This window comes from Bison bison, unplaced genomic scaffold (genome assembly GCF_000754665.1).
Source record: "Bison bison bison isolate TAMUID 2011002044 unplaced genomic scaffold, Bison_UMD1.0 scf7180017864302, whole genome shotgun sequence".
Lineage (NCBI taxonomy): Eukaryota > Metazoa > Chordata > Mammalia > Artiodactyla > Bovidae > Bison > Bison bison.
The window spans coordinates 8,369,495-8,380,635 of NW_011494874.1; the positions used below are offsets into that span (position 1 = coordinate 8,369,495).

General features: G+C 52.2%; 1 protein-coding gene across 1 annotated transcript in view; it reads left to right on the plus strand.

Annotated features, from left to right (window-relative positions):
• The window catches only part of SYNE3 (spectrin repeat containing, nuclear envelope family member 3), a 68,585-nt gene that overhangs the window by 4,585 nt on the left and 52,859 nt on the right, over positions 1–11,141 (plus strand). Inside the window, exons 2-3 of the mRNA XM_010851433.1 lie at positions 4,093–4,250; positions 9,817–9,989. Of these exons, the coding sequence (XP_010849735.1) occupies positions 4,107–4,250; positions 9,817–9,989 (317 nt within the window). The 5' untranslated portion in view covers positions 4,093–4,106. The remainder of the gene's footprint in view (positions 1–4,092; positions 4,251–9,816; positions 9,990–11,141) is intronic.

Sequence of the window (11,141 nt, forward strand, 5' to 3'; positions counted from 1 at the left end):
ACAGGCTCTAGGCACATGGGTTTCAGTAGCTGTGGTTCACGGGCTTAGATGCTCCGTGGCAGGGGGAATCTTCCCAGACCAGGGTTTGAACCCGTGTCCCCTGCATTGACAGTCAGATTCTTAGCCACTGTGCCACCAGGGAAGTCCAGTCTTAAACTTTTAAATTTCCGTAAGGAAATAGGCTGTCCTTCCTGTCAGCCATGAGAAGGCTTGCAGCAGAATTCTTACCCAAGTCCATGGACTGATGGAAGGCAACAGATTGAATTACTGCTGACCTCTGACTGAGGCAGTTTCTTCAGTTGCACAGGAGGCCAAGCCAAAACCAAGCCCACTCTGCTAATAGCCTGGCTGTACTTTGTCACATATATTTTTATGTTGCATTGCGATCATTGTAGATATGTCGAAATGTAGTTTATGCCCATCACTATTTCAAAAGCCTGGTAGTTATTAGGCCCATTGTTATTAGATCTTGTGATTTAGTGTGTTGATAAGATTGTGTGTGTGTGATGAATTTGATTTTTAGTATTTTTTTTATTTTTAGTATTTTATAATAATTATTTTTTCTTTGTGAATTGTTTATTTATTGAATTTCTTTATTATTTTGGCTGCACTACTCAGCTTGAGGGATCTTAGTTCCCCAACCAGGGATTGAACCCAGGCCCTCAACAGTGAAAGCGTGAAGTCCTAACCACTGGACTGCCAGGAAATTCCTGCTTTTTAGTATTTTGTTGACTACATTTTAATATGATTGGTTTCCTTGTAATTCTAGCTTTTAGTCTCAGCATTTAAAGCCTTCATTATGAGAAGGGGTGCACAGTAACAGTCCATCCCTCTCGCCTCAAATCCTCAACCTGGCTGCAGCCCTTACACATGTTCAAATGTAACTTTTCTTCTGGAAACTTCCTGGGGCAGGGATGGTGCCCACTTATTTGCTCCCTAGATTGTAGCATCAAGCCTAGCTAGGGGCCTGTGCTTAATTCCTGTGTGTTTCATTGACCTGGAATGAAGTGGTTTGGCAGAACCGGCCAACAGACCCTGGTCTCTTGAACTCTGCCTGCAGCTTCACCAAGCTTACCATTAGTGATCCCCCATCCGAGGTTAGAAGCCCGCCTCTGAGACTGGTTCGTGGGTCTGGGGCCCCTCTGCTCCCTGCCCGACCCTGCTGGACCCCTAGTGTACTATGCGACGTGTTTCCAGGTCTCCAAACCACCACGCCTCCCAGGCCCCAGGCATTTCCAACTGGAAGAAGCAGTCTCCAAAACCACAGTGCCCTGTGGTGCTTAGAGCTTCCCTGTGCCTTGTCATCCGAAACTCTGGGAGCTTGCTTCTGCTCCTCCCATTCATCGCTTTGTAAACACATAAAAGCTGAGCTTTTGGAAGCCAGTCAAGTCACACATCAGACAAGAGATTAAAGCCACAATGAACCAATTTAAACGCCTGCACATTCTAATGTGCTTTTCAAAGGAAGCTTTCAGAGGCAGGGGGTGGCTGCAGGGAACGTAGTAAGTTGTTAGAAAAACATCAAAACAGCTCTGAAGGAGAAACAACAGGTTGGGAGACTGAGCTCTGGGAGCCCACGTCCCAGAGGGAAGCCCACCCTGGGCCCCCCACTGCCTTCCCCTTGTCCAACGTGCATCTTGCCGTCTGATGGCAGAGCTCCCAGTGCAGGGCCGGGGTGGGGCAGGATGCCCAGATTCCCAGTTAACCCCTGTTGAACAATCAACTGATGATTGAGAAACAACAAACAATTCAGCCAATGTTAAGGAATTTCTTTTTTTTTTTCATTTTAATGATTGCCCTTTCTGGAAAATTCACAAAGTGCCTGAGAAGAAAAATAAGGAAACAGAAAAGCTTCCAACTGTGATTCCACCAACCAGACAATGGTCCTTAACCACATGGCCTCCACGGACAGCATGCCGGGAGCAAAGAGGCCTGAGGTCACGTGGGATGTGGCTTCTGCCACTTGCCCACACCCCTCTCTCCAGTTCATCACGTGGACATTGTTTTTTGTCTGTTTGAGCTGCATTGTGAGGCTGTGGGTATCTTAGTTCCCTGACCAGTGATCAATCCCGTGCCCCCTGCGGTGGAAGCGTGGTGTCCTAACCACTGGACCACCAGGGAATGGGCTTTGTAATGATGAGACTTAACCAGCCTTTTCTAGGCATAATCTTTTGTGGTTTTGGTCTTTTTGTTTGTTGTTATTTTTTACTTTTTTAGCCACGCCGTGCAGCATGTGGGATTTTAGTTCTGAAACCAGGGATCAAACCCACGCTCCCTGGAATGGAAGCAAGGCCCACCAGGGAAGTCCCTTTGTTTTTATTAGCTGTAGACCCAGGGCTCAGTCGTGCCTGACTCTTTGCAATGGACTATAGCCCGACAGGCACCTCTGTCCATGGGACAACCCGGGCGAGGATACTGGAGTGGGTTGCCATTTCCTCCTCCAGGGGATCTTCCCGACCCAGGGATTGAACCCACATCTCCTGTGTCTCCTGCATTGGGAGGCGTTTCTTACCACTAGTGCCACCTGGGAAGCCCTTTGAGCCAGGGTTGCTAAAGATAAATTTTGTTGCATTTTTTTTATATTATCATTAGAGCCTAAGCACTCTCCATCACAAATTCATTTCAAGCTTACTTTTTGTTGGCTGCATAATATTCTGAAGTACAAGTATGTGATACTTCCCTTAATTATTCCTGTTGCTGGGCATCTGGGTTGTTCCTAGTTTTGTCTGGCCATTTTAACAAATACTGTGGTTGGTGTGGGGTGCATGACAGTTTATGCCAAGGCAGGGCTGTTTCAACATTGATGGAGGCTTTACTCTGTGCAAGGCATTGTGGGAGAGTGGAGGATAAGCTAGACACAATCCTTTCACATAAGATGCAGATATAAATAACTAATCCGAAGTGGGTTATAGTTGCCATAAGCAAACAACTAGAACTGAAACACAGAAGAGTTTTTCCTGGGCTTAATGGGATTTTAGGAAAATTACAGGAGAAAAATCTGAAACTTTGTATCCACAGCTAGAAGGTAAGAGAGGAGGGGGCAGGATGGCAAAGGGATTGGTTTAGCCAGGAAGACCTCTGCCCGGGGGGCGGGTGTCCCCAAAGGCAATGGGTCTCAGCTCAAAGGCAAAGTCAGTGGGTTGTCAGTGGCTGCCAGGTATAGGTTGTGTATGCTGTTTTGTGCTCAGTCAACTGAGCCTGAGTCGTGCCTGACTCTTTGTGACCCCATGGACTGTAGCCTGCCAGGCTCCTCTGTCCATGGGATTTTCCAGGGAAACATACTGGAGTGGGTTGCCGTGCCCTCCTCCAGGGGATCTTCCCGACCCAGCGATTGAACCTTCATCTCCTGAGTCTCCTGCATTGGCAGGCAGATTCTTTATCACTGCGCCCCCTGGGGAAACCCCAGGTGGTTATGTAGGTCAGTGAAAGTGCTTAGCCAGTATCTGCCTGGGACCCAGGTTGGTGAAGCAGTAGAAGTAACAAGACACCAGGCTCGCAGGGGGTCCCCGGCCTGAGATGCTCATTCCAGCTGAGGTTTAGGGGCTGGCGACAGCCTGGCCGATGCCAAAAAATTGTGTTTTTTTTTTTTAGTTTGAGGGTTTTGATCCATTCCAATCAAGATTCAGTATCTGTCACAGACATCTCAGCCTGTGCATGTTTTAGGACCGGCTTTTGAAAGGGTTTCAAACCAAAGAGAAGAGAGTGGCTCCTGAGTCCCACAGTAGCATCAGAGGGGCACAGGGAAGCTAGGACAGAGTCTTTGCCAACCCAACACACTGGGCCTGCTCTCCCTGCCCAGGCCCTCCCGAGAGGCCAGACCTGTTTTTCCTTCTCGGATCATTTCGTGTCCTGTGGCTCTTTGACAAACACAATTGCCTCTGGCTGTGTCACCAGTGTCAAGCATCAGAGCATCAGGAAGGGTTGGGGTTGGGGGTCTGGGCCCACCCCCAGGGTCAGCCTCCCTTGCCCACCACCCATCAGCCAGCCGGGGCCCCTCCACAGCACCCCCTTCCCCCTTGCCTCCCTGTTCCCCCCACCCCGCCCCCAAGCACTCTCACCTGTCTGTCTGATCTCACGGGGTCCTGTCTTTAGCCCCCGCAGGTGCCATGACTCAGCAGCCCCAGGAGGGCTTCGACAGGAGCGTGGAGGATGCCCGCCGGTGGATGAGGGCTGTGCAGGAGCGGCTGCAGATCAATGACAACACCCAGGGGCCCCGCACGGCGCTGGAGGCCAGGCTGCGGGAGACCGAGGTATGCGGAGGCTGTGGCCTCGATAACCCTGCGGCCTTGGCCTTGTCCCTCCGTCTCAGGCCTCAGGTTACCCACTGGTCTGAGAAGTGGACAGACCGGTGTTTCTCAAACTCTGCTGTCTTGGAGTCTCTGAGGTTTAAGTGCAGGTTCTCAGCCACGAGGTGGACGTGACATTTCTGACACGCTCCTGCCGTGGGTCCTAGGATCGTGCTTTCATTGTAAGGCTCCAGAGGCCACTCTCTGGCTTGCCCGTCCTGCCAGGAGGCCCCATGCAGCCAGGTGGTCTCTGCCCCTAGCTGGCCCCAGCCCTGCTTCCCACCCCGTCTTTGCTTCCCTCTGCCTGAGGTCCCTGCCTTGACTCTTCTCGGGCTGGAGTCCGGCTCTACCCACCACCTGGCACAAGGCAGAGATTGGGAAGGCCAGGGTTGAAGGGAGGGGGCAAGCCTGGTGGGGAGAGGAGTTGGCAGCCAAAGTCCCTTCCCTTGTCAGTCTCAGCCTTTGTCATCATTATCACATCATTATCACCGATTATCGTTTATCAATGGGTGCCTCTGCCAGGTCAGTGGGAGAAGGGCGGTGACGTTCATTCAGCTGCTATTAAGTGCTCGAGCCTGTGATGTCAGCTTTCACCTTTTGCTTCCCAGAAGCCCCGAGATTGTGATGTAGTGTCCCCACTTTTCAATAATGAAATGGATCCCTAGACACAGCGATGGGCCAGAATGAAAGGAATTGCTCTTGTCAGGGCTTGAACCCAGGGCTGAGTTCAGAGCATCACTGGCCATCTCCATGTAGGAGCCTGGACCAGTGGAAGGGATGCAGCACACGCTATGCTTGGGTTTATGGCCTCACAGGGACAGGTATACATGTAGTCTAGCAGCCACACAAGTATGGAAGAGGTACGTCCCTAACACGGGTTCATGATACTCTTCTCCTCCTCTGCAACCTTCCGTGGCTCCCCATTGCCCACCAGAGAAAAGCCAGCTCCACCTGACATCAAAGGTCCTCCACCATCTATCTACACGACCCTATTCTTTAGCCTCGGCTTCCCCTGCCAGCCCACCTCCCAGGCACCTATCCTCTCCTGTTGGCAGGAAACCTAGATTCCCTGCCACCAAGCCTTGGTGCGTGCTGTCGCCTCTGCTTGGAATCCCTTCGTTTGGGTCTGAGTGTGCAATGTGAAGTGAAACGCCTGCCACCTTGCCCACGAGTCTCTTCTGACCCTCTCCCCCAGCCCCAGTCCAAGCTCCTGATGCTCCCTGTCTGTGAACAGCCCTGCACGGCACTTGCTGTCTTAGCACGCTATCCCTTTGCACCTTGCATGGTTTGGGGGCAGCTCATCACCCCGTGGTGGTGGGTCAGGCTTAGTTAGGTGAAGGCAAAGGTGATCCTTACGGAAGGGCTGTTGGCAAGGGCAAGTGAACGAGCCCCGGAAGCCTCAGGAGCACTTCCATCGAGTGAAACCCTGAGCATTGGACCAGGAGCCTAGGTGGAGGGAGCCGAATCCTGGGCACCCCACCCTGTGCTCTCCCACGGGGCTCAGACCCCCTCGGTGACAGTGCTGCCTCCTCATGAAGGCTTCTTGGATTGCCCACACCCCTCCTTGGAGCTCCACTTTTGTGGTCTTTTATGGCTCTTTTATAGTCTTCTGTGCTCTTGTCTACAGACCCCACCACAGCCCGCAAGCACTGGGTCATGTTTGTTTTCATCCTGGATTCTAGAACCCATCACAGTGCTCAGTATAGTACCCATCCTAGTACTCGGCATAGAACTTAGCATAGTACCCACCATAGTACTCAGCACAGTACTCAGGAGAGTGCCCATCATAGTACTCAGCATAGCACAGTACTCAACATTAGTACTCAGGGGAATGCCCTTCTGGCCTTGACTGCATAGAGGGAAAGCCCTCACTACATCCCCCCAGCTTTCCTGACCTGCTTCTCCTCTCACTGAGCTTTTTCCTCCACCCAGCCCCACCTAACTGTTGCCCTCACCTGGCTCCTTTGAATCAGAATTGCTTTGCGGCTGCAGTTCTGTGATGCCATCCCAGCTGGCTCGAGTCTCTTGGCAAGCTCTCCTGGACTTCGTCCTTGCTGGGGACAGGCTGTGGAAGAACCGCACACCAGCCAAAGAGCAGAATCACTGGGCAACGAAGGAAGCGGAATCTGCTTCTCAAAAGCTGTTTCAGCTCAGCCCCAGCCTCTGGTCCCCAGGCCCGCAGCAGACCTGCCTCTGGCTGATATTCTGGTTTGGGGCCAGAGGTTTCTGCATCAGGCCAGGTGGGGCTTGTGAGCTGCCAGCCTTTGTGACCAGCTCCACTCTCTTTGGCAGGAGGCAACAGGCAAACCCCCCTGCAAAGGGCAGTGAATCTTGAGGTCTCCCACGTCTGCCTGGTCCAGCCTGTACCTCCCTGGCCAGAAATCGGAGGGCAAAGGTCCAGAGGCCTGGGGCAGTTCACATGCTCAGGACACTGGACATTGGGGGAGGGGCCCTTGACCTCACGGGGCCTTTCGAGGCTTGGCTGGTTCCTTCTGGTGTGGCAGAGATTGAACTTCGCTTCTTCCCCAGCTGCTCGCTCTCTTCATTCACAGAGCTGGGTTCTGACTGAGCTTAAATTGGGCAGCAGCTGTAGAGGGGGCCTCATGAAGTGCTGCAGAGAATGGTTCTCTGCAGAGAAGTGTCTGCGGGTTCCCAGCACCCCTGCTGGTAAAACTGGAATCACTATGGTGCCCATCTTGCCAGCTTGGGAGTGGATGTCCGGTCTCCACAGCTCTGGGTGTCAGAAACGTCAGATTCTTTTTTTTTTTTTCTAATTTATTTTTGGCTGTGCTGGGCCTTCATTGCTGCACATGGTCTTTCTCTAGATGCGGTGAGCACTTCACTGCGGTCCTTGGTCTTCTCACTGTGTGCGGGTCTAGAGTGTGCAGGACTCGGTAGTTGCGGCCCATGGGCTCAGTTGCCCCCCAGCACAGAAAAATCAGATTCTTAATTATTATTATTATTTCTAATCAAAATAGGTCTCCCTGGTTGACAAGATATTCATCCTCCGCCACCCTGTGGGAGCCCTGCTCCCGAGTGGTGTGGAATGTTCTGGGCAGGGGTTGGGTGATGATCTTACTTAGTCCAGAACATTCCATGGTGGCCCTGGAGCCACCAGTCACTATGGTGTCTCTGTCTTCCCCTTTGCTGTTCGCTGCTGAGCGGGACTTGGGGGTCCCTGTTGGGTGTTTGCTGCCCCCATTACCTTCTGGACCTGCAAATCCTGCTGCTCCGCCCGGCTCCTAAACCCCAAACATAAGCTCTTTCCTTCTCTTGAGGAATCTCCCCGTTCTTCGCCCTGCAGATCCCAACCCCACCTCACTCAGAGCACACAGACACAGCCCTTGGAAGGAGCTTGCTTAATCTCACTCTTTGCTAATACCTGTAGGCGGGGAAGCCCTCTGTACTCTAATGATTGTTATCATCATCATCATTAACCATTCTCATGTGAAAGTCGCTCAGTCATGTCCGACTCTTGGCAACCCCATGGACTATACAGTCCATGGAATTCTCTAGGCCAGAATACTGGAGTGGGTAGCCTTTCCCTTCTCCAGAAAATCTTCCCAACCTGGGGATCGAACCGGGGTCTCCTGCATCGCAGGTGGACTCATTACCAACTGAGTTTATCAGGGAAGTCTCATATGAAGTAACAAAAAGGATTGGGATCATTGCCCATTTGCACATGGTGGAGGAGGGTCTGCATAATTCAGTTCAGTCACTCAGTCGTGTCTGACTCCTTGTGATCCCGTGGACTGCAGTACGCCAGGCTTCCCTGTCCTCCACCATCTCCTGAAGCTTGATCAAACACATGTCCATCGAGTCGGTGATGCCATCCAACCATCTCATCCTCTGTGGTCTCCTTCTCCTCCCATCTTCAATCTTTCCGAGCATCAGGCTCTTTTCTAATGAGTCGGATCTTCGCATCAGGTGGCCAAAGGACTGGAGCTTCAGCTTCAGCATCAGTCCTTCCAGTGAACACTCAGGGTTGATTTCCTTTAGGATTGATTGGTTTGATCTCTTTGCTGTCCAAGGGACTCTCAAGAGTCTTCTCATAATTGCTCAACGGTTCATAAAGTATACTCACATATCAATGATCTAATTAACAGTGTTTTTAAAAAGTAATTTTATAACCCTATGAAGTAGACAAAGCAGGGTGTTGTTATCACCATCTCAGAGTGATTGAGTGACCTGCCTGGGGCCTCACGGCTATCAGTGGGGCAGCATGGCACAGGGCAGGAGGCCCTCCCCAACCCCACCCACAGGGAGGGCTCAGATGGGCCAGCCCACTGGGACATCAGTCTGAGAAATCCGATTGCCAGCCTCAGAGAGACAGGCTGGGGAATAGCTGGAGCTTTAGGCAAAGGCTGTGCTGTCAGTAAATACAATCAAAAGGCAGGTAAAAGGTAGTAATAACAGTGAACAGCTGGGGAGTGATGGAGTATCCAGTGAGGGCCAGGCCATGTACTAATGGCTCTCCTATCACACAGGTTACCATAACCTTGGGTAGCGTAACCATTGTCTCCCCCCATTTCACAGCCCTGGAGAATTTACGTACCAAAGGTCACACAGGTAGCCGTAGAATTGGAGTCCAGTTGTATTTTGACTACAGAGGCCAGGCTTTATTTGCCAAAGAGCTGGAATAATAACAGAGTAATGACAGTAGCTGATGCTGATCAGAGTTGTACTATTTGCTAGATGTTGTGTGTCAGCCTTAGTCCTCTAAAAAAGCCAAGGCCAAGATGACATTAAATGTACAAGAAGTTTAAGAGGGAATCATCTGTGAGAGAAAATGAGGCAGGAACCTGGGAGGCTGGGAGGGACCAGGTCAGTCCAGTGCAGGTCTGACCCCGAGTCCAGGCAGACAGGAGCTTCTTAGGCTGCCCTGCGAGTCTAAGGGAGTTTGGTAAGGCCATGGGGCATCCTGAACCCATCCGAGGAGCCCAGGGTCCCCTAGGGACAAGCCTGCCGTCACGTTCCTGTTTGTGGTCACTGGTGGCAGCAGCTGAGGGATTGAGGCCTTGGTGCCAGCTCTAAAGTCAGAGATAATTCTGGAGTCTCAACAGGGGGCCCTGGCCAAGCCTGCTCTGGGCAGTAGACCTGAGAGGCAGATTCTCACAGCCCCGCATCCTGGGACATGCACTTTGGGTGCATTTTCTCAGTGAAGTCTGAAAAAAAAATTCTGAGAGCTGAGTACGACTATACTCCCACTTTACAGACAAGAAAACCAAGTTCAGGGACAGTGACACTTGTCTGGATTTACACAGCTGAAAATAGGCCAGCCTTGGAAGGAAAAGAACTCCTATCATCGGACAGCTCTGGCCGGTTCTGTGCTAATTAATCTCCATCACAGCTCGCTCTCACCCCAGACCCCTCAGCAGGCTGCCCAAGGTCACGGGAGAAGGGGCAGGGGCTGTGATTCGAACCCCAGCTCCTTTGGTCTCCATGTCCTGCCTCTTTCCGTGTCATGTCCCCGTCTTCCCAAGGCTCTGGCTGTTGTGTTGTCTAACTACTGGCTTCGTGTCCACAACAGAAAATATGCCAGCTGGAGCCAGAGGGCCGTGTGAAGGTGGATGTGGTGCTGCAGGCAGCCGAAGCCCTTCTGGCATGCTGCCACGAGGACCAGAAGACCGAGATCCTGGCTCGGCTGAGAGACATCAAGGCCCAGTGGGAGGAGACGGTCACCCACATGGTCCACTGTCACAGGTAGGGCGGCCGGGGCCCTGCCAGGCCTTCATCTGCAGGCCTGCTGCCGGCCCGCCATGCCCACCCCTGTGCTGGCCTGGGGCTCCCTGCCCGAGCGACAGCTCTCAGGGATGGATGGGAACAGGATGCTCTCTTGGGATGTCAGCCAGCCTGCCTGCCTCTTTCTAATTATAATCGAGCTTAATGATAATAATAGACAGTGGGAGCCCATCGTGTTTTGCCCACAATGAGTTCTTAGGAGCCTTGCCTTGTGTACACCCTCCAGCAGAAGGGGCCGAATGGCCCCGGGGGGAAGAAGCCCTGTTGCCTTGTTAGCACTTTAGTCCAGATTTTCTCTTTGTACCAGGCAGCCTGGTGGGGGTGGGCTCTGACCTGAGGTTGCTTTTTGCTCTGCTGGTTACTTGCTGTGTGGCTTCGGGAAAGCTCCTTGACCTCTCTGAGCCTCATGCGTCTCATCTGGACAATGGATATCATTAAGTGTTTCTTAAAGAAAGTTATTAGGAGGATGGCGGGAGATACAAATGTCAAGAGCCAGGCGCAGCCCTCGGCATACAGGAGGTCTTTGATGGGCAGAAGCTACCAGCATCCTCTCCATCTTAATAAAATCAGAACGAGTGGACTGGCAGGACTTCCGTGCTTTCTGCTTTTCAAGCTCTTTCACTGGAATTCCAAAGTGGCGCGATGTTGGCTGCACCAATAGCCCATCTCCATGTTACAGATGGGAAACTGAGGCGGGTGCAGAGGTCGGGTGAGGCAGAGTTTGTGACGTGCCTGGGAGCCACACACAGGCCCCCAGCCCTCTGTCACTGAGCATTGACGAGCCCACAGATTCTATTTCCTCTGCAAATGATGATATACACACACTCCCCATGGCAGCCTTCTTGGGACAGCTAGTGGGCACCCATGTAGTAGGAGACGGGGTGGCTATGTGCGGAGTCCAAACACCAGAGAGAGTGACTGGAGGACACTGCATCACTAATGGGAGTTTCGGGCTCAGATTTGGGGTTCTGGTGGCCAAGGGCATCAGCAGGCTGGGGGTTCTCAGAACGGGTCTGGAATCTGAGCTACCCCAGTGGTCAGCCCCATGGGGCTTGCTTCCCAGACAGGAGGGTCTTGTCTAGTAGATCTAGGGTGAGGCCTGAGAGGGTGGTC